The 26,994-nt window shown below is 52.3% G+C and overlaps 1 protein-coding gene across 1 annotated transcript in view; it reads right to left on the reverse strand.

Moving 5' to 3' along the window:
* The window catches only part of LHFPL7 (LHFPL tetraspan subfamily member 7), a 65,935-nt gene extending 40,120 nt beyond the window's left edge, over window positions 1–25,815 (reverse strand). The window contains exons 1-2 of the mRNA XM_054847164.1: window positions 25,410–25,815; window positions 14,416–14,554 (exon numbers count right to left, since the gene is read on the reverse strand). Coding sequence (XP_054703139.1) covers window positions 14,416–14,554; window positions 25,410–25,697 — 427 coding nt within the window. The 5' untranslated portion in view covers window positions 25,698–25,815. The remainder of the gene's footprint in view (window positions 1–14,415; window positions 14,555–25,409) is intronic.
* Window positions 25,816–26,994: the final 1,179 nt, after the last annotated feature.

The following is a 26,994-nucleotide window of genomic DNA, read 5'->3' on the forward strand; positions in this document are numbered from 1 at the left end:
GAGTGTATAACTTATTAGGGCTTTTTTTAAATGTCAGGAAGGGAGAAATTTCTTTTATATGCCAAGAGAACCAGTGGGAAAGTGATTTACTACTGATTGCTGGCTGGAAATGTGTACTTTGCAATCAGCATACAACTGAGCTATAAATTAACCTGTGTCAGCTTGTTACCTCTACCCATGTAAAATGAACTCAGAGCAGAAGTTTTCTGGGGATCTATTACATTTCTCCCGTCTTCAGTTTTGGCATTCGGGCTGCTTAACGCATCAGGAGGCATCTTGCAGGATTGGCCCCTCCACTGGATTCACTTTCAGCAGCTCGTTCAGTTTGTCAAGTGCTTTGGCTCATTTAATCGTGTGAGAAGCAGCAACACTCACTCACGGAATGTGAGCGCTGCCCCAGGCAAAGCAAGTTGGGCCAACATTGGGCAGAGCCATGGGAAACTCTTCGCCCACATGAAGAGGCTCCTGAAAAGCCAGGATATCAAGGCATCTTTTACTTTTAAACCTGTTCATATTAAGGACAGCCTTGCTTAAATTGCTGAAGGTGTCACAACTTACAAAGTCCACCACTTGTAGGTAGTGTCAGAGGTGCACATGAAGTGCCCTTGGACCATAGATCAGCGTGACCTCGTTTTGCACAGACCTTCCTTGTAGAAACCAGAGTCTTTCATCTCATGTTTGCTACCATATCCTCCCTTGGACTGACCTTAAATTTTTTTTTCATGTGATTTTTTTTGAAATCTTTGGCTTTGATGTGTGTAAAACACTTCTTTCAATAAATGTCAAGAGCAGATTAAAGAAAATTAAACAGTGGAAAGAAGAGATACTACCTTTTGGCTTGAACAGCATTTTCATGACAACTGAATGAATCAGCTATGAAAAATGTGTGTTTCCCTCTCCATGCTCAAGGTACATGCCAGTAGGATCTGTTTATATCTGTGGGCTTAACATACACCCCCGTGCATCCATAATTCCCTGCAGCTTGTGTACAGCTACACAGCCAAGGCACAGGGCAGAGCTGAGTTCCCAGGAGCAGGTTAGTGGCATTAGCCTGCTGCTTTGCTTGAAATAATTAGCCTTGCTCACAGATGACCTTCACAGCAAGCCCTAAAGGCTGACAGATTTGGGTTATACTGGAGCAACAGAGAGAAGCACATTTCAGAGTGCTCCTCCTGAAGAAATCCCTGCTGCTCACTCCACCATCAGCCCCCAGGAACTGGAGCTGGCCGTCACAGTGCCCACGCACCCGCAGCAAGGGGATTTCTCGCACCCGCAGACCACGAGGGACGGATGCAGCCACTGGGCTCCACCACCTCCCTGGACATCCCTGGTACCTTCCTGCTATTCTTAACTGATACCGTCTGCTTTCCATTTTCCTTTCCCAGAAAGTCCCAGTTGCTGTCAGGGTGACATGCCAGGACTCTGCATGTGGGGCTGTGTCCAGTTCCTACTAACTTGGCAAGATATGAAATACCACCTCACACAGGAGAGTGCAGTTACGCTATTCCTTACTGATCGCCACTCAATTCTTCCTTATTATCATTTAAGATTTACTTATTACCTTTATCCTTTTGCTTCACATGAGTTATTTTCACTTTTGTTACCTATTAAAACTGTTCAGTTCAGATTTCTCCCTGTTAAGCAACAAGGAGACATTCAGCCACAAGGATTACATTAGATAGTGTTAACATTTTTTTAAAAAAAATAATCCAGGCAGTCCCCTGCCCAATTGTAGCATTAGATATGAGAGAGCGTGTAAACAGGTTTCTGCTTATCAGTCCCGCTGCTATCTGCTGCATGCAAACTGCTCAGCCCTGCTAAATCCAATTTCCAAGAGGTTAGAGGAGGGAACTGTTTGCAGAAACACAGCAATACAAATCTCCAAAACCACAGCCCTCATTACGCTGACGCTGAAGGGAAAAATGCCGCTTGACTCCCTCTGGCACCCAAAGGTGACATTTACTTTTGTGACTTTGATGAGAGTCAGCCCAGCTTTGCCATGGAATTGTTTCCTCCTATTTTCCCCTGCTTGTGTGGTGGGTCGGTGAAAGCTGCTGAGCCCCGGCTGCAGCCAGTGTGCCCAGAGCACATGCTGGGCATGGGGGGTCTGCAGCACACCCTGGCTCTGTGGCACAACCATCACCTCCTGTTTCCCCCAAAACAGCTTGGAAGTTTGACTTAGAAACACCAGTCACGCACTGGCAGGAGAGATAGGAACACAGCCTGCTGCCTCCCGTGGGGTGCCCTGCACGGGCATGGAGCGAGCAGGCCAGGTCTCGCGTTCAAGGCTACGCTGTTTTGAGTCAGTCCTGGAGGAGCCGAGCCCTCCAAGTGCCCTCTGGCACTGGGGAGGAAGGAACACAGCACCAGGGATGCCATGGGCCGGACCCTCTGACCCGGCCGCTGTAGGCAACAGCGGGAAGGATACAGCAGCATCCAGCGGCAGCAGGGCTGCGAGGTGCAAAAGGCAAATGTGCCTCAGCCCCGGCACAGGCACGAGCTCTTTGTTTATTCCCAGATTAAGCGATCAGGCAGCAAACAGCCCACCTCTGCTCCCGACGCCTCCTGTAAAGGGCCGCTGCCCAGAAGTTCATCGCATCAGTAAAAATGCAAACTGTAAGCTGATTAGATATTCATAGATACTCTTTCTTGATTAGCTCACCATTAATATTTCAATGTCAGAACTGGATGCATACTGCCTCCCTGCTCCCTTCCTTCCTGCTTAATTAATTTTGACCAACACCAACAACAGTCTCTGACAGATAGCAGAAATTAAAGTGGGCTGTTCCGTGACTTTGCTTGCTGTAAACGGCTATTTGCAATTCTTTTTCATACATCACCCACCCGCGACAAAGAGATCACGGTAGCAGAAAATGAGTCTCCCTCCTAAGGACTTCAGAGCTCCAAAGGAACATTTGTTTATTCGATAAAAATAATCAAAAAGACAATGCAGTAGGCACAACTCAGCAACAAGATTTGTGTCTCACCTAGTAATCAGCTGGCTGCTATGCCATTAGAAAAAAAGAAAGGGAGAGAATTGTTAATTTATCTTCAAAAAGACAGGGCCTTTGATTTAGGGTAGCTCATAAAAGCCATAGTATCGCCCAGCTGTGAGGGCATGTGATAATCGCTGCAGCCCCAGCAGTGGTATGAGCAGCTCACTTCATAAAATGCAGGCTGCATGGCTGCCTAATGCACAGCGCACACATCCACGACTGATAACGTGACATGCTGCTAATAGCCTGTTTGATTTTATTGACGTGCTCAAGATATATGGGGGCAGGAGGAGCAGCAAGGCAGAAATTATACAGCGGCATTCGTTCCACCCCAGCCCAGGGGACCATCTGCCTCCTGGGCCCAGAGGGATGGGGGGGTTCTCCTGCATGACAGGAGGGCAGTTTGCCACCTCCCAGGTCCACGGCGTCCTGACACAACATGCACTGGGACTGGTACCACGATGTGCCTACCTGGGACCAAAGCAGCACTGGGTTTGCAGAAACAACATTTTTGCCTTTTTTTGCTACCACCTGAGCAGCATGCTGCTGCTGCTGAACAAGCCCTCTGCTACTGGACATGCTCCGCATCTCCATCCATTGCTGCAAACCATCCTCCCCATCCTCCAGCCTCTCCTTTCCCAGGAAATACACCACGGTGGTGGCCCAAGGCAAGCAGAAAGGCAGGAGGAGCATGTTGCAGCCTTGCCCAGCTCCATTCCCTCCACGCAGTAACTCAGGCTGTTAAACGCCTGGCCAGAGCTCACCATCTGCTTCCAGTCTTCTAGGAATACCGCTGCGTAATTCAATCAAAAAGGAGAGGATCCTTGTTTCACTGAATCGTAAGTCACTCTTCAAGTAATTATATTTTTATACCCCTATCAGGAGCAACAAGGGCTGCTCATTTTATGCGCTTTAGCAGCCAGAGCCAGGCTTCTGCCAAGGTTATGACTGGGAGGGGAATGCGATTTAACATCTCCTCAGCCACCCAAGGCTTATCCATGTTTTTAGCTTTTTGGTTAGGGAAGTGAATAAAGTCCTGCAGGACCAGGGCCTTTGTCCAGCAGTGCTGTCATTGTGGAGCATAGAAAATGCTCTGCCTTGGACTGGAAGAGCTGACCAAACCACCAGCATGAAGCTGATTCCCAGCGGCGTGAACATGCCAGACCTGCCCTTCCAGGGCAATGCACAGAGCAGCTTCCGCTGCACAGCGATTGCTGCCTAACCAGGGAGCAAAATCCTGCTTATCTCACCAGCTGGAGGAGACTCATCCCTCGCGTGCTGCCTTAGAAAGGTCAGATGAGATTAGTTCAGGGGAAAAGCCTACAACTTGTTCCATCTAAAGTGCCTGGGATGCAACTCACAGGACTAAAAAAAAAAAAAAGGACTCTTTAAAAGATCCAAAAAGGTAACCTTGCTGGATCCTTCTGCTGCTCTTTGGGGTATTTTCCCCACTTTAGACACTTCCACTACCCTACGGTTTGTGCCCGCTCCCCAGACAGCCATCCCTTAGCACCACTGTCCTTTCTTGGGCTAGTTCTCCACCTGCTCTTTCACTGTCCCAGATGTTCAGTCTTTTAAACAGATTTATTCCCTTGACTTTGAAAAGGGCTTCACCATGTTTCCATCTGTGTTTACACTCAGTGCGGGGTAAATTTCTCCTCCTAGCAGATCTGTTCCTTACCAGCAAAGAAATACGACTCAGCATAGATTCAGACGGGAAGGCAGAGCAAAACATTTCCGAACCAGCGCTCACTTGGGAGCTGTGCTACGTGCCCGCACAAGGATGGAGACCTCTGCCAGACTGCCTGCATTATCAGACTGTGCAAAAAGGAAGCAGGATCTGGCCCGGAGCCACCACTGACATGTCCGTTGTCAGGGCTGCCTCCCCAGCTCACCCAGCAGCCCAGATCACACAGAACTGCCTGCCAGTTATTCGGGATGCTGAAGCCCAATGCTTATCTAGAGCAAGCAAAGCAGGATGAAACATCCCGCATCCCACCGAAGGGTCTGTCCCAGGCAGCCGGGACCCTGCTGGTCAGCCGGGGCAGGAAAGACCCATTTTGTCAGACCTTCACAGCTCCTTTCTCAGGGAAACCCTATCTCTGTCCATGCTTTCTCTTCAAGCAGGACTGGCTGATGCATTAACAACTGCCCGAGCAATTTGTGACACAAAGGACAGTGAGCAGCTGCAGCACAGATTTATCACCTTGCTCGCCAAGGCTAGGCCAACACATCTCCGCTGTACAACAGCAGCAAGTCCCCGTAATGACTTCCCAGGCAGATCTACAGATAGTGTGAGCTTCATCTAATCTCAGGAAAACAGATTTTGAGGCATTTGGGGGCTCACTGCTTCACCCTAAACTGCTATCAACCTTCAGCTTTCAGGGCAGCGTGTTGCTGTTGGCAGACGGGTGTCCGTGCTGCTCTCACCGCTATGTTCTGCCCTGCTCTGTGTCCTGACACCCCCATGTTCAGATGCCAGTGAAATTACAGCCAGGATCCAACCAGCTCAGCAAACATTTATGTCTAACACCAAGGCCAGAGGCTGTCTTCTGTGCTGCTTCTGTGCTTCCATGGTTTAGCACATCATAACGGGCCAAAAACTTCCAACATTGACAGAAACAGAGGGCTGGACACTGGGATTGACCAAAGCTCCCTGAAGTGCATGCATCCTTCTCTTGAGCAAGCTGCCCATGACAGTCCCAAGCTCCCTGTCAGCATCAGAGATGATGGGGAGGGGGTTTTTTCTGTGTTACATTATACACTCAGTCCAGATGGATGAGTCAATAAAGATGATGTGACCTCTACACAATTACTTTGGGATGCAGGAAATTCAGCTAGGAGCTGCGTTCCCCACAGCAAGGGAGGATATCCAAGTGGTCCTGGAGGGGGTTTGCAAGGGTCTGTCTCCATCTTCCCAGCAACAGCAGATACAAACATGAGCCAAACCCGGAGGAAAAAAGGGAAAAGTCAAATCATTTATGAAGAGAGACATCAGCTGAAGCACATAATCATAGAGCAAGCAGATAAGGAGACATGCTTCTTCCCAGTATTGTGGGCATGCCACTAATGACAGCTATTAAACAATAGATACTCCGAAGCTTTGCAGGATCGGGTTTATCATATCCCAGCTGTGCTACCAGCAGCCTGACCTTGCAAGGAAAGAAGGAAACGCAGTGGTTCTCTCCTGGAACAACCTACAAGCACAGTTAAACTCCATGAAAGGTGAACTATAGTCAAAGCTCTCTCTCCCCAAAAACTCATATGCATTTCCTGCTTAGAAAGGTATGGCTTGAAGAGCCCTCCGATAAAACCCTGAGCTCCACACTGGTACCTTGAAAATGTCAGAATGGGAGTAAACATCCTGCACTGTAGAGAAAGGAACAACTGCCTGCAAACTGAACAGAGAGTCACAGGCAAAGGGAAGCAAATTCCCTCTAAAACTGGAGCATGGGTTTTCCCATCTGAAACACATGGCTCCAGCACGGTGCTGGGGTCCTTGGGCTGGCTGGTATTTCCTCAGGGGCAGCAGCTTTGGAGCCCCAGGGGTACTTGTTATTTGTTGTTTCCATTTACTACAAAGCACTGTTATTTAAAAAATATACCTCTTATGGACTGTTACTGCATCCAAGTGCAATAACTGGTCTAAACTCAAATCCCTAGGAGAACCGCTGAAAGAGAAGCAATTCAGCCACATATTAATACGACAAGGATTTCCCCAGGTTTAAGGGAATAGGAAATATGTTTTGTACAAGTGAACTAGTTCTTTCTTGAAGTATAAAACTGCTCTTTTCCAGTGATAGCAATGAAAGGATATTGCTTCTGTCACTGATGCCACTGGAAATGTATTGCCCCTCTCCAAGAAACCAATGAAAGGACATGGCTGGTTTATTCTCTAGATGAGGCTACTGAGAAATACATTGCTCCCAGCATTAGCCTGGGCACGCTGCTACTGCCACGTCCCCGGCCTCGAGGGAGGGCAAAGCCACCAAGTCAGCAGGTTTGTGCCAAATGGCAAAACCGTACCTGGAGAAAATCAAAGCATAGTTTGAGAACTAAGCAGAAGAAAGAAAACTGTCCAAAAGTCAGATGGAAATGAATTCCTAGCTTCTCTCACCAAGGGCGAAGCAGGGCTCAGCTGCTGTCCAGTGCAGCCAGGATCTGGCCCCTTCTTCAGCGGCTCTGCACCTTGTCTGAACTAAGCTTAAACCCTGGGGATGGCTAATCTAGACGTGACCTGTGGCAGGGAGCCTGGCTGTTAGGAAAGCTGCCAGCCCCTCTCCCTTTTACTGCTAAGTTTAATGGTCTGGCTCTCCGCTGAAGATTTTAGGGTTTGAAAGTAAAATCATGAAATGGCTCTCAAACCAAGATGATCTGTCATTTGAATGTATCCACCGAAGTGAGCACAGGGAAATTACTGTTGGGTTGTTTGGTTTTTTTACAGAAGTAAAACCTTCCTCCAGTGAAAGGCTGAAGTTGAGTCGATGGTTGTGGTTCCACTTTCATACCCATCGATCTGCAGATCTGGCAAGTTCATTTTGCTCCCCTGCAACATCCTCCCAGGTGACACCTCCCACTTGGAAGGTGGAAAAAAAGTCAATTGTTGGTTTTAACATGGGAGTTCATCAAATTCTTAAACATGCAGAGACTGGTCAAATAACATCATGTGGGCTTTGGTGCTGGTGCCCAGCATCTCCGCAGGGTTCAGAGCAGTCCCTGCTCCAGGACATACCGGCCCAAGGCCCAGGATGGTGACAGCTTTTACTGAGCTGAATTATGGAGCAAATTGGCAAAAAACCACAGCAAAAGAAGATGTGCATCAGTGTGAGCGAAAAAAAATGAGAGCACATGTAAGTCAGGCGTAAGCAATATTGGCGCTGGAGCGAAGCACCTCTCAGGCTGGGCTGTGACAGAGCCCCCTCTCCAGCGCCCGGCAGTGGGCTCCTACCACCAGATATTTATTAGTTGTGTCAGGAATTAGTGAGAGTTCACTGACTGAATAATAATGTGCCAAAGGCAGTTTTTTGACTTTGCTAATGTAATTAAAGAAAGCAGGAGGAAAAAGCCTCGCACCGGGGAAGGAACCAGGGCTTCCGACATTGTTGGTTGCTGTCTCTATTGCAAGGACGAGATGTGAAATGTGGAGGGGAGAGGGTGAAGATGGCAATGAGGACCTGAGCAGTGACGAGGATCGTGCAATTACTCCCAGCTGTGATGGGAGTGTTGCTCTTTCCAGAGAAAGACAAGGGGAAAACAGAAGAGTTGCCCTTGCCGCTCAGGAGCTGGACCCATCTCTGGGTTCAGGTTTAATGCTGCTGGTTTTTATTTGCGTGCCAAGCACCTCGCATCAAGGCTGGACTTTGCTTTATTTTTGGCGCTTCTGCTCTTGCTTAGACAAATCTTGCGGTTTGGGGGGCCTTATACGAATGGCTGAAAACAGCTTTATGGCAACATTTTTTTAATGCTGCTCTGGTGATGGAACACAGTCAGCAATGTCATTGCATCAGGCCTGAGCATGTTTTTCAAGCCCCACAAGAAGAGGGACCACATGGGTTCTGCGATAAAAGCCAAGATGCTATTTTTAAAACAGGGATGCGGGAAGCTTTGGGTGACTTTAACTCAAATCGATGCCTGGACAACAGGGCGCTGTTCCCCCTCTGCTTCCACTGCCAAGTTCCTCTTCCAAATCCCAGGGCTGTCTTCTGACAAACAACCCTCGGCATCAACAGGATGGGGCTCCCGGGCGCCACGGCCACGAAAACGCCCATCAGGAAACTGGCTGTGAGTCGGCCCCCGGCCCGGGCTGTGTGGGAGGGGGTGGGAGAGGCTGCATGCTCTGGGACCGGCTCAGACCCTCCTCTCCTCGGCCAGCCCTGGACATTTTTAGTGTCGGTCGCAGCGTTGGCCACCCAACCCCAAACTGTCCCCTGCCTTGGGCAGATGTCTGCTGCATTTATGTCTCCTCAAAGAGGTGCTGCAGGGGCCGTGCTGTGACACTGCCTGCACCCCGAGAGCAGTGGGCACGTCCCCATTGTCCGGTGGCCCTGGCAATGTCCTCAGACATTGCTCTCCAGCATCCCCAACAGCTGCTGGTGCCACAAGTCCTTTAGTGCATTGGAAGGTGCTATTTGGCAGAGTGCATTCCCCAAGCCATTATTTCAATCGTGATTTCTTGGCGAGGGGCAGGACAGGGGGGATCCGAGACCTTGCAGGCAACTGCTGCGGGTGCAGCCTGGCCACGCGCACTGACAGAAGTGAAGCTCTGTCAGCTCACGGCATCCTTTGGCCCGAAAAATGCATCACTCGAGCTACAGGGCAAAACACAGGGAGGCAAGAGGAGTGGCTCTTTCCCGAGTCATGGCAACAGCTCCACTGGTGCCTGGTCATCAGAGACCCTGTGAGGCAGCACTCCAGAACCGCCTTGCATGGTAGCGATGGCAGCAGGGAAGGGGAGATTTTCACAGTGTTTTTAATAGCTGCACCAGGCAGCCACGACCCCTCTATTTGCTGCCACCATGAAGATGCTAGCAAAGGTCAGAGTACCCAGGCAGCTTGGTTGTACACCCTCTTGGTGCTATTTTTATCTAAGTTTCTAATTACACATTACCTATATGTCACCAGGCTAATCAATATTAGTCTGAGGAATCAATACGGACATGGATGACGATGCTGTTTGCCATTCAGAGCCTGCACAGGCTAGGAAAGACAGGGTGCCATCGATCCCAAGGGTGGGCTGAGATGCAGGGCAGAATGTGAGACACGACGGGGGCAGTGACCACACACTGCTTTGCTAAATAACGCTGTGACACAGGCACTGGGCCAGCCTGGCCAGGGACCTGCCGTCTCTGTGCTGCCCCGAGCACATGCCAGCATCCCACGGCTGGGGCAAACCTCCCACCCATCCCGCAGCACTCCCAGGGGAATGGCACAGCCCATTCTAATCTGAGTTGCTTTTCAGTCCTTGGGACACGATGCATTTAAAAGATTCACACTGATCTGAAAATGAACAATTCTTCCTCTTTATGTGTTCTTACGTGATGATCAGTGTCTTAAGTAATCACAGGCTTCTTCAAAAAGCACAAGGTCTCCTGCTTTTTGCTTTGCTGCTTAACTAACCAAGAGCTGAGGCCACCTCTGTAATGCCACCGTGCTGCTTCTGCCAGCAAGAGGGACCCTGGCTGCAGAATGCAATCAAATTTTGCAGGAAGAAGCTCTTGGGACTACCATGAAACTTGGGATTAAAGTGCGGCTAAGTAAGGGAATTGCATAACTGTGGGTTTCTGCCTGTCTTGCTGGAGTCTTATGACTGTTCTGATTCTGTCATAGCGATGCTGGGAAATTGCTCTTTGAAACTAAAAGAGCCTTAGAAAGGCACAGGCAGGTCAGGATCATTTGCCCTCAGCACTGGGTTTGTCTTCAGCAGTGAGTTGATGGTAGTAGGATTAGACAGAGAGCAGCGTGGGGTGAAAGCAAACCTCTCCCCGACGGCTTCCCTCACGCTCGACTGTGCCTGTGTCCTCAACAAGGTGCAAAGCTCTGCAGCCTCCCCCTGCCAGGCCATTTCGCAGGCACATCTTGGAGACCAGGGAAAGGATCAGCAGCCGTGGGGCGGCTGGGGGTGCCTCCAGTTACTAACCACCGATGGATCGGCCACCACTCGCCTGCAAAGCAAGAGCCCTTTGCCTGAAAAGCTCATGGTGAAAAGCTTCCAAAAACCAACACAATCCTGGGTTTTACTGAGGCTTCTAGGGTAGCAAAAGGAGCTGTGGAGGGAGGCTGCTAGTCCTTGCTGCCCGCCTACGAAGACTTGTTGCTTTTCCTAAGCAGCAGATGCAATCCGCTTTGGTGCCAGAGCGCAGTCACCAGCAGCTTAATCCAACAGCAGACCATATTCCTTCCCTTAGTCCCACAAGCCCCAAAAGCAGAAAGCTGCCTGGATTTGCTGTTTGATGGGGTTTACTCAGCCTCGGCTCAAATCTCGGTTTCCACCGGTAGCAAGCCTCACTTCCCCTGGACAGGCCATTCCCATGGGAGCGCAGATGCTCCCGGGCTGCAGAGCAGAGATGGTCCATGCTGGAAACCTGGCAGAGGCTGCTTTGGCTCTCAGCACCCCCGGCCTTCAGGACACTTCCCTAACGCGGTGGCACTGCTGGGGACTGCATGGGCTGCAACAGCTCGGAGCGGGGCCTCGGGGCATCGCTGACGGTGCTGTGGGTAATGGTGCCTGAGACACCGTGATGGCCCCACGCTCCTTCCAGCAGCGTCGCCACTGGCAGTCACTCAAAAACTAGTCTGAGAGCTTTGCAGAGATAAACTGTAATGTCCAGCTCTAAACCCCAGCCCCCCGGCACAGGACCTGGAAAGCACCAGAGAGGTTGTACCGGCACAGCCAGCCCTGGAGAACATCCCCTGCCCTCCCCTTACAGCCCCGTATGGCAGGAGACATTGCTCCCTCGAATTAACTCCTATTTTTAAAATGCCAGCAAGGAGACTTTTGCTGAAAAACAACTGTGGGAGGACTTCAGCTGTGCACCCATTTGCACTCCCTGTCCCTGGGGTTAGACCTAGGGCCCCTCTCGGTCAGCAGCGATGGGCTGCAGCTGGGGCTGGGGCCGCCCACTGACCCACACATAAATGGGGCCAGCTTGGCTACCACAGCCTCTCCAGAGGGGCTGCTGTCAGGTTTAGGAGGAGGTATCATAGCAGAATTTTAATTTTGGTGAGCTGGCACCATGCTTAGGGAGCGAGCCCTGTTTCTAATCTCTCAGGGGCAGCTTTGACTTTGCTTGTAGGGTGTGAGAGCTGAGCAAATGTTCTTTTCTCCTTTCCCTGTTGTTCTGCTGCTCATTTACTCTTTCATTAGGGATCATCCTCTTGTCATTTGTGTGGATATGTTGGTTTTTTTCTAAGGGGCGGATGCCAGGCATCAGGAATAATGTGTTCAATGTATGGTGGCAATTAGCCCAGCTCTGAACCCTGATAGCATGTCTGCATCTGCAATTAATGCTCTGTTCTATCTGCATGAGGTTTCTATCTTCCTTCTGGGGCTGGAAAATGCACAACTTGGTTCTCTAAAAAAAAAGCAGGACAGTGACAAAGACATAGCTTGAGCCTAACTGCCCCTTGGTGTGGGGCTGCTCTCAGGATTGCATCTTGTTTGGTTCAGCTTGGCCTCTACACCTGGATTTAAGTGAGTATGACTCGGGGCATCTGTCTGGTATGGCACAGAGCCTGCAGGGACTGATTCTGGCTCTGCTGGTGCCTCTGCTCATGCACTTTATGGTGTGTTTCATGCTCCTGGCTGAATGCACCTGGCCCTTTACTGGGAAATTAGATTGCCTGATTCAATGTTTTTATAGTATTAAGTTTATTTACTCATGCCTTTGGTGCTCTCTAAAATACCTTGAGTTATTTTTGTGAGATGGGAAAAAAAAGGGAGCAAAACTTGGATTTCAGGGGCAAAATGTCAGAACAGGCAGAGGGAAGGTGCCTGTGGGACCTGCTGTGCTTCAGGGAAACCTGGGTTTGGGGAGAATCGTGGCTCCCCTCTTCCCTCCTGTGGCTCTGCCAGCATCTCGTGGTGGTTTTATAGGGGTTCCCTTGGCAGAGCTGCCCCCCACCATCAGAAAGCTGCTGTACCAAACCTCATGGGCTTGCTCAGCTTTCCTTCCATATATATTCATCCACCCTCAAACCCCTGCTTTTCTCTATGAGATAATGTGATTTTTGGGGAGGAGTTTTGCTGTCACCCAGCTGCTTGCTGGGCTTGCAGCTGATTTCTAATGAAGAGCTTCCTCCTGGCTGGGGGGGGAACAGGGAGAAAAATTATGGGAGGGCAGCATTTCTGAATCCAAATACATTAAACTATTTAATTCTGTTGACTCAGGGCTGCCTGGCTCTGAATAGGAATTAATCCACAGTGAACCAAAATTAAAAAGCGCAATACAAAATGCTTAGCAAGGCATCACCAGGGTTTAAAGCAACCCATTAGCTTGCTCGAACGTACCCAGTAAATTTTCATTTGTCAATAACGCTTAGAGCCTACAGTTTATTTACAGCCTGTTCAATATTACCAAAACCCCTCAGAGCACCTCATTTGTATTTATCTGTCACAGTCCGTTTCCTTTCCAGGGACTCTTCCTAATCCCTTGCTTTGCACCCGCTTGTCTCTTGTTGCGGAGCCAGACGCGGTGGGGATGTGCCACCCCCTTGAGCAAAGGTAATGCAGATTACCCCTTTCCATCCCGCTCCTCTTCTGCACGGGACAGCAGCCTCACGGTGGCCCTGAGCCCCCTCCCGGTGACCCACACTGTCCCCAGGCTGGCACGGGTCTCTTCCAGCCTTTGCCCTGCACCCACGGGACCTGTTGGCCACAGGCACCATCCGACTCAGTGGTGATGGGAATGCCCAAATCATGGTCTCCAAGGGATGCACCGGTCACTAGCGATGGGGTATGAGCAGCTGCCTGTGCCCACCCACATCCCAGCTGAGCTGGAGCAGCCGTGGCTAGTGGGCCAGGCCCCTCCATCTGTTCCCAAATCGGCTCCTGTGGGATGAGCCCTGGTGAGGAGAGCATGTAACAGGATTTCCCCCAAAAGCTGCTTGAATGCTGCCAGGGAGATAACGAAGCCTGGCTGGCCCTGAGGATTTCTCCCAGGAAAGGAGTTTATTCTTGAGCACAGACACCAGTGGTTTAATCTCCTGTCGTGGCTCGTGTCCAGTTGGGGTTGCTTGGTCCAATGCTTCATCTCCTGGAGACACGGCTCCCTGTAGTGGAGACCGGTCTCAAGTGGGGTTTGTCCCTCTGCAGGGAGGGCAGCATGTGGACGGACCTTTCCCAGCTGCCTGCTTTGTCCCCTCTGCACTAGCACTTCTCCAAGGCAGAAGTATAAGCAATTGCAATGGAAATATAAGTGAATGCAGCATCGAGAGGGCTGCTGGGGGAGATGCAGGACAGACTGGGCAACAGCCTGTCTCGAGTGTAAAGCCTAGAGAGGGAAATCCCTCCAGAGGCTTAACCGCTAGGATGGCCCAAATGGGACTGCAAACTTCACAGGAGGCATCTACTAGACCCCAGGAGGTGCAGCAGCACCCTGCCAGCCGGCAGCCTGGTCCCCACCACTCGCTGCAGCCCCCTGCCCTACACAAGAGCCTGAGCAAGCGGCAGTGAGCGGGTCCTGCAGCCCAGGCTCTCGGCCACAGACCTGTGTATTTGGGTAGAGGGGATTTTCAATAGATTTTATAAGAATGGATGCAGGAGGCAATTGTTAAAGTGAAGGGCCACTTGCTTTTCTCCCAGTGTTGATTAGGGTTTGCAAGCTCCTCTTGCTGCTGAGATCCAGGGTGCTGTGAATGGCCGGGCAGCACCCTGGGGAAACCCCGTCTCTCCACCCCAAAAAGCAAAGTCCCCGTCACTTGCCTGCCGCTGTCTGCATGTAGCCAGCCAGGGTGCAGACTCGTCTCTCGCAGGCTCCGCCAGGCAGCAGGACGGCGACGATGGCCAGGAGTGAGCTGAGGGCCAGCAGGGCACAACCGCCCGCACACAGCACGGCGCTCGTCTGAAAGGACATGCAGGGCTGTCAGTGAGGTGATCCCCACAAATTCCCCCTCTCGAAGTGACAAGCAGGGCCCCATCACGGGCAGCTTCTTCCACCCTTTCCCTTCCAGTTTCTGCTGCTTGAATTCACCATTAAGTCTTGAGCCCACAGTTCACCCATCACCTGGTCCCGGGGGTTATTAGTATTCGGGCTATGGTGCTAATAGCAGATGTACTGCATGCATGAAGGGCTACGTCACTAATACAAGTGCCATTAGATGCCTGCAATGCGTGACAGTGCCTCCACTGAGAGCTGAAACGTATCTTGTGATGGTGCCCACCCCTGCAAGCCTGGCAATTAGAAGGTATTTTGCCAGTGATGTTCCACGGCAGGGAATGGTTTCATTGCAGCCATCCTCTGCTGACACAGCAGGCTGCTCCCACCCCCTCGCCTCCAGCAGCCCGGCCCTGCAGTGGCCGGGTCTTTGATTTAGCCTCTCTTGCAACAAAACTGGGTCATTTGGGGCTGTTACCCAAACCCAGCCCATGCTGTGTGACGATGCTGTGGGGTGCCAGAGGCTGTAGCAGTGCCCGGTGGGCAGCGTTTTCCCCAGGGGCTGGCACAGTGCGGAGGGGCAGCGAAAGGGGTGGCCAGCACAGCAGCCTGCCCCCCTGCCATCACCTGGCTGGGGCGGAAGCAGTTTTGCCGTTTAATATTCTGGCTGTATGATGCAAACTGCATCAGCATCTAAAACTGGGAAAAGCGCTAATTTATGGCAAAACAGCTTGCCCTTGGGTACGGGTGCCTGATTGCTGTGCTGTTGCTATTTTGTCCCCATTGTGGGTAACGTTTCCACCTCTGCCAACAGGATGGCACTGGCAGCGAGGTGGTCCCTGTCCCGGCAGGGACACGTGCCAGCCCAGCCAGGGCACGGTGTGGCTGGGGCAGCGAGGGGACCCATGACGGATGCCTTCTCCTGCAGCGCTCAGCTCGTGGCAGTCCTCAAACAGCACGAGGGCACCTTGGTCCCGGTATTGCAGCAGCCACGTCAAGTCCTGTCATTTCACGGTAAAGTCCACGAAATGCTCCTGGCTTTGGTGAGTCACCCTGCAGTAATGTTGGCCTCTTGGTTCCCTAAAGCAGTACAGCTGTAAGACAGGTCTTGTCCCCATTTTCTTAACGAGCCACACTTTCCTAACCTGTGCAGGAGCTGCCCTAAGGAGCTCAGGTCCCACCTCCACCCACCCTTGTCCAGCCCTCTTGCCCTGCTGAGACATTCTGGTTAGAAATGAACATTTTTCTTTTTTAACTTTTCCCCCTGTATTTGAGCTTTTGGGCAACCATGGTTACCATAGGAACAAACCAGATATATGTTTCTGTTTGCTTCCCCTTACCAAAGAGGTTACAAATCAGGAGTAATCTGCTAAACGCAAGTTATGCTGCAGGAACCACAGGCAGGCTGAATGGGGGAAGAGGAATTGGGTTTACCCTGTGATGGCTACAAGGGGTTCAAATGCCTAAAAACCCTCCTGACCCTCCAGCATGAGCGGTGCTGCCCCACAGGTCTGGTGCTGCCCCACGTCTACCCGAGTTATTTCCCGCTGAGCTGGTTTTTAGCAGTTGGACCGGCTGGTGCTGTGGTGGCAAAGCCGCTGCCTGTGGGGTCCTGCCGGGGAGCTGCCGCCACTCCAGAAAGGAACACGCGGGTGCTGGCGAAGGACGGACCCGGGGAGCATGGGCACCACCCCGACACCCTGGTGTGAGTGCTTCCCCCGTGCTGTGCAGTGATTAAAAATCAGCAGCTTATTTATACCCTATTTATACACCATACAAGCAATGCAGACGCTGTCCCAGCAATAAATTAATTCCTGACCTCAATGTAAAAGGCAGGGCAGTGCAAACAGCTACCGAGAGAAACAGAGAGGCTGTTCTGGCAGGGACTGCAGCAGCACGGGTATCTGCTCCTCTCCGGTGCCTTGCAAGCCACCGAGACCCAAAGAGACAAGTGCTGCTTCAGGGCAAAAGAGATGAGGTTGGGATACCCCTGGCAGGGACTGGCCCCTTGTCCCTTCTGTACCCCAGGAGGGATCCAGGATATTTGGGGTGGGATGGGTGACCCCATCGCACAGACACCCTCCCAGCACAGGGCCCTGCAGGGAGAGCGGCCACAGCCCTGCTCCCAGGGCAGCAGTGTGACGAGGGAATACAGACTCATTAAAAAAAAAAAAAAAAATTCTCTGCCCGGCATCTGAGTTTCACCTTCCACCTGGCAACATACAAACCATCCTCCTTCGCGAGGACCATTAATTATTTAGAGTGATAAATTTTTCAGCAGAAAGGGGTCTTGTGAAGCAGGCTTGGTCCTCTCTCATGTGAAGCATATTACTTCTAATGATCTAGGTTCATCTTAATTATGGTAGTGCAAATCCCCTAAAAACTCACAGCTCCTGCTGGAAACAACCCATGAGCTGCTCAGGCTGCTAATCCCCGCAGAAAGGTGCAAGGATGTTTTTTCAGGACATAGCGCCAAGAGAAAAGGCACAAACAGGATGGGTGCAAGTGAGCGTTACACTGAAAGAAGAGAACAAAAGCTGGGAACGTCTTTCCCCAATGCATTGGCGTTACCTGCCAAAACACTGGATGCGCTCTTGTAAACCAGAAACTTTGCTTTTGTCATAACCTTTCCAGGGCCTTGGCTGGGAATTAAACCCAAGGGCTCCTGCCCTGTACTGGAATTGCAGCTGCAGATCAAACAGCCAGTTCCAAAGAAAAATAATGAGCCTTAAGTTTGAAGAAGTCCATGGAGCAAAGGTACCAAACAGCAGCAGCTAAAAAATGTCTCCTTCCAACTGTGCAGCACCTCCCTGTTTGTGCTTGTTGCATCTTGAGCGGAAAGGAGAGGATGCAGGAAACAGGATGCAAAAGCTGAAACCCAAAAATAGACAGGGGGAAAACAAATGTGATGCATCGAGGCCGTCTGTGAGAGCCCAGCTCGGGCGGGGGCAGGAAAAAGTGCATCCATCACAGCAGAGAGCACAGTTCCCACTGCAAAACCGGCCAGGGAGAAGCAGGGACCTCGCTGCCCCGTGGGCTGCCTCTCCCCCGGCACCGCAGACCCGCATCCGCACCAGGGGAGCCCCCCCTTTCCCCCCGGGGAGCTCGGCAGCCCCGGGGCTGTGAGCCACCCTGCCTCCACCAGGAAAAGACATAAAACCGTGTCAGATTTTCTGCTCCCACTCCCAGGGAGATTAATTGTTTATCCCCAAACAAATTAATAGTCCCCTGGTGGGACTGTAAATACGCCTTTATGTAGCGTAATAAATTCTGATTAACAACAATCCTCTACCCATTATTTTAATATTTTACAGGTCAGACATGTGCCATGGCTATGCCATTCACTAAGCAATAAATCTGCTGAAGATGCTGTTTCATTCACCAAAAAAAATCAAAATGTCACACAATGACCACCCTGGGAAGAATCACTTAATATCCATAATGAAAATTTTACAAAACTAGTAAACCCATCTTTTGAAACCAGCATCCATGATCTTCACAGTTTAAAGTGAAAAGGGCAAAGGGAGGAAAAAATTGTCCGATCCAATGAGTTAGTGCTGAGAAGTGGTACCTGGTGTTTGGCTTGGTGGAGATAAACCAACTTGGCAAAGCTCCTGCTATTGCATCCTGTGTGCTGGATCGCTCCATGATGCATGTTAGTCTATTAATGCAATTTATTAATTGGAACTTGACCATGCCCAGGAGCTGCCATCCTGGCTGGGCCCTGTGGTACCCAGAGCAGTATGTTGAAGGCAACATTACAGGCTGCTCGCGTATTTCAGCCCTGCTCAAATGCTTAAGCATCCTTACGAATGGGGGCAGAAAATAAGTACTCTAAATAACTAGGAAATAAAGCCATGAGCTAAAAAAGAAAGAGTGAAGGTCTCGGTGTGTCTGGCTTTCTGGGTGTCTGTTGAGGCAGAAAAGCTCCAAAAAACTCCAAACAAGCTGGGGAAAAAACTGGCTGTAAAAGCAACTGCAAGAGAAGAGGGGCCAAAATTAATCAAACCATTTTCTTTTTTGTTTTTTAATGCAGTGCCTTTCCATCAGAGTTCTGTGTGATTGAATATTCATTTAGACAAGATGGTTTGGGGTTAAAGTGGATAGTGCCATACCTGGGGAGGAAGAAACGAAATGGACACCGGTGTTTTTAACCTTGTTAAAAAACATAAATCAGTGCTGGATGGAGTGGGGATGTGGGGTTTGGGATTTGCACCAGTGCTGGCAAGGACCCGCGAGGCCACACCAGGGGCTGATGCCGGGAAGCGGATGCAGATGTTGGCAGCTGGATCTGGCTCTGCATGCTGCATGGCTCGAGATGCCCCTGGCCAGGCTCATGGTAGAGGGGGAGCGGTTGCCACCACCTGTTGGAGGGCAAATAAAGGGGGCTGGAAAGGATCGGTGCAAATACTCAGACTGGTATCTATCTGCAGGGCAGCAGCAGTGCTGGAGCAGCAGAGCTGCCTCCTCTCCACCCCAGCACCCAACGGGGTCCCTGCGCCCCACGAGTCACTGCCACCGGCACCACGTGGCCACCAGGTCCTTCGCTCCTCCCAAACCTTCCCGTGAGTTTTGCACCGGACCCTCAAACCCTTACTTTCATCCACAGCACGCTGGCGAGGCTGCCCTGCGCCCAGAATAGCAGTGCCTTCTCCTTGGACAAAGGTGCAAGAGGAGATCTTGGTTCCTTGGTAAAACCCAGGAATATCCACCTGGGCGCAACAGAGAGGCACCCGCCTCTGCAGGAGATGCTGCGTGCACAGGGGTGGGTGGATCGAGCCTCGCAGCTTGTTCATATTTCCCCCACAGAAGTCACAGAAACAAACATCCGCCATCTGGTCGGCATTAAAGCGACGGCCAGGAAGAGGATCCCGCACGTCCTCGTCTTCTCCTCTGTGGCAATTACCTTCCTTTCGGCGCCATCTGAGAGCTTTCTCCTTCCTATCTGATCTTCCCTCTCCATCCTGCTCCCATGCAGATGCTATCCCCTGCCAGCAGCACTGGGAAGTGCCCGGTGTCATCCGATGGGAGCGGGTCCAACCTCCCCAAACCAGCCTGGCAGTAACGCAGAGCCCCAGGACTGATGCTGCCGGGAGGTGGCCGACGGCTGAGTCCCCTGAGCCGGGGTGGTTTGGGCTGGGGCACAGGGACGCAGAGGAAGCAACGAGGCCCCGGTCCTCATTTCTTCCCCTTCAAATGAAGGTTTTGGTTGATGAGGACCTGCCTGCATGACAGCACGCACAGGGTGAGTACTTCTCCCCAGCCCAGATTTAGCTGCTCACACACAAAATTCAGAAAAAAAAAAAACAAAAAACAAAAAAACCAACCCCAAACCAGACACAGCTCAGCCACTCCTGGCCTTCCAGGTAACTTTCCCCACTTACAAGCTAATCAGGGCACTCAACACAAACACCAAAGGGGTTAATGCCTAAACCGATTCAAGAAAAAAAAAAAAGGCATTTTTTTAATTAGGCAGAAAATAAGAGACAGATAATAAGTCTGATGAATTATGTCTGTCTTTCTTCCAGTGCCATTGCATCTGGGGACGCTGGAAAGCAGTTCCTAATGGCACTGCTTTATCTAAGCGGATGATGGATAGTGGTGAAAGAGGGGAAAAAAAAAGGGAAAAAGTAAGACATTAGCACATCAATGGTGCGCCTGTGACCTCCATCAAGGGATGCGAACCAACTTAATGAAATTTTAATTAGGCAGCAAGCAGTGCGCTGTTGCTGTCGCTGGGTACCAGATCAGACCTTCTTACCCGCAGTCTGTTGTTATCCTTCCTTGGGATAAGCCCTTTCCTGGCGCTGGCGGCAAAGCTGGGCTCATCGTCTTGGGCTGCGGAATGCCCCGCAGGTCACAAAGCTCTCCCATCTGGCTTCTCCTTACAAACCCAGCGGAGAGGAGCCCGAAGGGAGTGGGAGTTGCAGCCTCAGGAGGATGGAGGGAATGTCCCACCATCAAAAACCCCTCAGTCAGACTCTGCTCTGGGCCGTACAAAGGGGAAATGCAATGTTCAGCCCAAAACGTCTCTGAGGGGAGCCGGCGATGCCCTTCCCAAGGCGCAGGGTTCAGGGCTCCCTGTTTGTCGAGCAGGCTTGCGGGCCAGTGACCCAGCATGAAGTGGTCATCACTGTCACGAGCAGCCACATCTCAGCTAATCCCGGCTGCTGCCCAGCCCCTGGCCCCGCAGCCCAAGCAGAGACGCTGCGGCTGACACCCATCTCTCCATGCCTTTGTTTAGCAAAGCAGCTTCCGTCTCCTGTTGAGAGTGGAGTTGATAGAAATAATCCCGAGAGCAGCCTGTCTGTATTTGCAATCAACTTGACCTTCCAGAGCCCACCCATAAGCTGGTCCTGTCTCAGCACCCATTTCAGCCCAGCTTAGTGGTGAGAAGTTCACTGGGCAGCGAGTCCTGGTTATGGTTGGCCACTCAGGGATTGAAGCACGGGGCCAGAGCCCAGGAATTACACGTTTCCCCAACACCGAGTGTTTTCTGTTCTATTAATGTAGGTCAAAAAACTCTGGGTGGCTAATGAAGGGAGATAAAGTCTACTGCAAAGTAATATGCATAAAGAGGAAGACAGTGATTTCAAGAATTGCTGAGCACTTGCACCTCTTGCCAAGGTTGTGTAAGTGCAATTAAAAATCAAACTGACTGGTAGACAGAGTAAGCCTGGAAGGATCTGCTCTCTTGGGAGGTTCTTAGGATGAGGAGCTAAAAGTTGATTTCCCGATAATCCCAAATTAACAGGCTGGCCTGATACACAGCCCCCAGAGGTAGAGCGGCCTCTGCCCGAGAGCCAGTCTTGCACGTGGCTCCCTGCTCGGGTTGCATCGCAAGCCGGGGACTCCCAAAATGCTCAGCTCTCTCTTGTGCCAGAGCCTGTGCTAGAAGAGGAGCGATGGATTTTCCAAATACCTTCCCATCTCCACGAGCACCCCACGTGCTTTTTCACTGGGAACGGGGCTGCTCATAGCTTGGCAAATCTGACCCCAACGGGCAAATGTCAGATTACATCGGGAACCCAGTGCTGAACATGGCAAGAAACTGGCAATGGAGGATTATGAAACCTTTCAGCATTTTCTGATAAAAAGGTAAGCAGGTTTACTGTGCGTTTGCACTTGGTTGAATCTTTTCAAGTCCCGCTGTGGACAAAAACCCAGGAAAGACCCACCCAGGGAACTCCTGGGGCCATGCAAAGCCTTCCCCCCCCTGTCCTGAGTGGGTTATTTCGTGCTCTGCTCCAGCAGGGCATCACTGGCTTCATAGGCAAACGGTCCATGTGGGTTTTAACCTGAATGCCATGGGCTGATCAGCTTCTTTGTTATTTCAGATTACATGCTTGGCAAAGCCTGAAAATAATTGGAGACTATCTGGAAAAATAAAAATAGAAATTTGAAATGAAGCAGCACTAGCTTCCGAAGTGCAGCACTGAGACAGGAACCCATGAGCCAAATGCTCCCACTGAAACAGAAAATAAATTAGCTCAGGATAAAGCACTATTTCGCACACACACAGTGATCTGGCACCAAAAAAAGTAGAGAGATGCGATGAAGCAGCTCAGAGCTCAAAAGCTCACCTGTTTTTCCCAGCTCTCCCAGTTGGCGTCCCAAGAGCAATCCCCTCTCCCCGTGGCGCCTGCACCCCTCGGGGTGCCCCTCTCCAGGTCCTCCCACAGCGGATCCTCCTTTCCGTTAATTGTCCGTGTAGGGGCCTCACTCATAAATTGGCTGCGGCCCCTGCGCAGTATCACCATCACCATCCTCTCTCCTCACCTGGCTCCAGCCAGACCCTCTCCAGTTTCCTGCGAGGTCTCAGCCTGCACAGACAGCCTGGCCGCAACATCTCCAGGCGTCGGGGCTATTTTATTATATCCCAGCCCAGCAAATCACCGTCATGATGCTGAGCATGGTGCAAAGCCCCAGCAGCCTGAGCACTGACAGGGTTAAATTAAAGGTACCCATGATATTAGAGAGCTGCAAAGTAATTATGAAAGGAAGCAGAAAAAAGCCAGCAACTCTAAGCAGACATGAAGGCCCTCTTAAGAGAAGAAAGGCATGTTAATTAACCTCTAGACATGATTCAAAGCATCATTTGTAGCATGATTAACATAATCCCCCAAGTGCAAACACACAACTGGCATTAACGATCATTTGCAGGGCTGAACGCTCCCCCACCCCTTCATCAAACCAGGCACATTTGAACGGGAAACGGTTGAAACGCAGTAACGTGCACATTTCAGGAAACAGAACAAGGTTGCCCAGGGATGGACATCCCGGCTGCAGGCTGCTTCCACCCCCTGTGCACTGCAGGTGGGCATCCTCCCCAGATGTGCCATCGGCATCCTCCCCAGATGTGGTCTCCTCATCCCCCCAGATGTGCCACCAGCTTCCCGCTGGAAGAGCTCCTGACCCCTGTGTCAGCTTTTGCTTCCTTTGCCCCCCATAGCCACAACTTCACACCCCTCTCGCCACCCTCCGCCACTTCAGCAAAAAGCTGGTGGCTGTTTTCAAAAGCTCCTAGATTCCCATCCACGTTAGGCTCTTGGCTTTCATTTAAAGAAGGAGCTGCCCACAAGATTGCTTAAAAGATTGGAAATGAATGTCACAGGTTCTGAAAGCATGATTTTCCCGTTTCTCCAAAAAGGAGACTCCTGCTGGAATTCGCGGACGGAGCTCACAGCACTCAGCTCCCCCCGCTCCTGAGCACCGAGGCGTGTGGGTTCGGAGGGCTGCTCATGCAAGAAAGCCAAAGCTGTTGCCTGCCTTAGCAAAGCTGTCAGGGATATTTTATTATATTCCACCCCATCAAGTAACCATCACAACAGGTATTCTCATCCTCATCATGGTGGAAAGCTGGTAGGGGAGCACTTTCCCCTGAAAGAGACTGCACTGTTTGTTGTTCATGAATTATTTGGGTGGTATTAATAAAGGAAACAAGGATGTCTCACCAAAATCCCCTGTAAACTCCACTCGGTACTGTGATATTATTCATCCTTCCCACAGCCCAAGCTCAGGAGCTCAGAGGCTTTGCGTTATGTTAGAATCTGGATCTAAAGTCTTTTCAGAGCTATTAGATGGCTGAGGCTGTGCGAAGCTGAAGCTTGTTCAAATGAGTCACTGCTGAGCTTCATTCTTATCTTTAAAGTTTGTTATTACTTGGAAGTGTTTATCTGAATTACATTTGCAAAAACATCTGAACAAAGGCCAACTTACGGAAATGACGGCATTTTTGCACGTTTTTATATAAATAGGAAGGATTTTATGCAGCCAGTTCTTTTCTTTGCAATTCACAGTATTTGTCTTTAATGACAATTTTAAGGACCATGACAGGATTTAAGTAATTGCATGCAGATCTGGTGTCCTGGGAGAGATAACAGCACAGCTTCAGGCTCCTTCAACTCCTGACACCCATTGTGCCCTCACAGCCACAACCTCTGGGGATTTTGCTGTCGTATTGGGGTTTCTGCAATGTAACGACCCGGAGCAAGTCAAAGCTCGTGTTTTGAGCAGTGGTAGTGAAATCACGTTCAGGGTAAGAAGCTAAGAATAAAAGGAGAGGAGAGGAGAGGAGAGGAGAGGAGAGGAGAGGAGAGGAGAGGAGAGGAGAGGAGAGGAGAGGAGAGGAGAGGAGAGGAGAGGAGAGGAGAGGAGAGGAGAGGAGAGGAGAGGAGGAAGAAAGGGCAGGGGCAAGCAGGCGGTGGGATGCTGGGGCCAGGCTTTGCGTGGTCCCCACGCACACCCGGTGGGGACAGGCGGCTCTTTGTCACCCCAGGACACCGCACCGAGGCAAGCGGGGAAGCCTTGGCCTCCTTCCTCCCAAAACCTGGCAAGGCATCACTCCCGGGCTGGCCGGGCAGGGGAATGGCCACAGTCCGCACACCCAGGCTCAATTTCTGGATCATCGTGTCCCAGGGGCAGCAGTTTCAGCACCTCCCTGCTCCCTCCCGCTCAGCAAACTCAGCCGGCAAGCGATGCTCGATGCCCCGCCGGGGAGCACCAAACCTCTCCTGTTTTTCCCCGACTCCCTCCCGCACACCCACGCAGGAGCCCGCCCGGGCAGGTCGGAGGGATTGGAGGCCCCGGCAGGAGGCACGGCCAGGAGCCCCGGCGGGGCAGGGTGGCTGGGTCAGACCTGCGGCACTGCTGGGGCCACGGCTGGGCCGTGCACCACGGGCACGCTCAGGCTGCACTGAGCGCCACACCGGCATGAAGGCACCCGGGAGGTTTCCATGCAGCACTCCAAGCGTGGTGAAGCATCCCAAAGAGGGATGTGGCCCCACAGGGACCACGGAACACCCAGGGGGTGCTGAGGGGGTGCTTAGGGATAGGATGGAGGAATGCAGAGGATGGAAGGGATGCTTGAGAGCAGCATGGAGAGATGCAGAGGATGCTTGGGGGCAGCCTGGGGGATGCAGGGGATGCCGAGGATGCTGAGGGCAGGACAGGGATGCTGGGGCAGGTCCGGGGGACAGGATGAGGGGATGCTGAGGTGATGACAGGGGGTCCTTAGGGAGGCGAGGAGGACAGAGAGATACTGGAGAGCCTGCGGCAGGTCTGGGGGGATGTGGGAGAGATGATGGCGGGGGTGCCTAAGAACTCGGGGCACGTCGAGGGATGCCGGGGAGGTGATGAGGGATGCCGGCGAGCCAGGGGAAGGGCAGAGGGGATGCCGGGGAGGTGATAGGGGAACGCCGGGGAGCCCAGGGAAGGGCAAGGGCGATGCCGGGGAGATGATGGGGGGTGCCGGGGAGCCCAGGGTAGGCGGGGGGGGGGGGGGGGGTGCCGGGGAGGCGCGGCGGGGGGGGGAGGCGCTCACCTGCCAGGAGCCGGAGGGGATGTCTCCGAAGCCGCCGGGGCCGGCGGAGCCGTGGCAGCCGCGGGGCGGCCCGGCGCAGCGCCAGAGCAAGCCGAAGCCGGCGGCAGCGCGGCCGGGCGGCAGCAGCCAGGCCGGGGAGAGGAAGGCGGCGGCGCAGGCGGCCAGGAGGCCGGCGGAGAGCAGCGCCCAGAAGCAGCCGACGCCGCTGCACATGGTGCGCCGGCGGGGCAGGGAGCCCGCGCCCCGCGCCGCCCCCGCGCCCGCCACCGGCACCGGCACCGACAGCATCGGCGGCGCCGCAGCGCGGCCGCGCAGCCGCCGCGGCGCGGGGCGGCCGGCGGGGCCGGGCGCGGGGCCGGCAGCGCTGCCCGCGCCCCCTGCGCGCTGCCTGCGCGCTGCCTGCGTGCCGCCCCCCCACACACACCCCCCCCGCGGGGCGCGGCTGAGGCCGGGCGCGGTTGCGACACCCGCGGCGGGCGGGAGGGAGTCCCTGGCGGGGAGGGGGGAGCGGGGCCCCCCTCACCTGCGCGCACGTTTTGGGGTCTTTTACGCCGTTTTCCCTGCCCGGCTGCAGGCTGCGGAGCGGCCCCTAAAGAGGCGTTTTATTCCTGCCGTTATCGTTAACATCGTTACCCCCCCTCCCCAGGTGCCCGCAGCCGGCGATGCTGCGGATCCGCGGCTGCAGCCTTCCCGGGCACGGGCACGCGTGGGGGCTACGGGAATTTCTCCCGCGGGGAGATTTTAAAGCGCACGCACAGCCCAGAGGTTTCTTACTCGGGCTCTGCTCGCTCGAGCAGTATTAATTTTATCCTTTAATCTCGCAGGTTTCTCCCAAGAGCGTTAAAGGCAGAGCGGCTGCCCGGGAATCTGGGCTTATACTTTAGATATAAAAGCTGCGACTCCCAGTGCAGATGAATTTTTACAACACTTATTGTGAAACTCCATGGATCAGCCAGGTTTGGGTTTGGTTTTTTTTTTTTTTTTTTTTTTTCCTGCTGACCCCCCCGGCCGCTTTGCAGCACGAATTGAGATCTTGTGCTCCTGCCTGGCGGATCTGATGGGGTTTCCTCCATCTCCAGAAGCTCGGCTGTCCCCTCGAGAGGTACCCACGTCCACCAGCCGCAAGCCAAAAGAGCCAGATCATTATTTTTTTTTTTAAATATAACAAAAAATATATTTCTCCTGCCCTGATGTCCTCAGGCGGGTTTCAGGCACTTGCTGCCGATACCGCTGAAACGGAGCTAAAGGTATTGGGCAGGTTTTGGTCAAATAAAGAAAAAAAAAAAAAAAAAAAAAAAGCTTTCCCTCCAGAGCCGGGGTGCGTTGGTGGGTGTTTTATGCGGATGGCTCAGAGACTGCCGGAGCCGGACTTTGCTGGTGAAATCCGTGCGGTTTGGTAGCGCAGAAGCCGGGGGCTTGGCACCCTCTCCTGGTGTGCGCCGAGACTGCTGCCGGGCGGGACTTGGGGTGCTGGGCTCCCCGAGGCTCCCCGGCGAGGAAAGTGATGGGCAAATAATTTGCGCTTTACTGCTGAATTCACGGAAAAAAACGTCCGGGATAAAATGCTGCAGTTATGTCTGGGGGC

The sequence above is a fragment of the Grus americana genome, chromosome 19, assembly GCF_028858705.1.
Source record: "Grus americana isolate bGruAme1 chromosome 19, bGruAme1.mat, whole genome shotgun sequence".
Lineage (NCBI taxonomy): Eukaryota > Metazoa > Chordata > Aves > Gruiformes > Gruidae > Grus > Grus americana.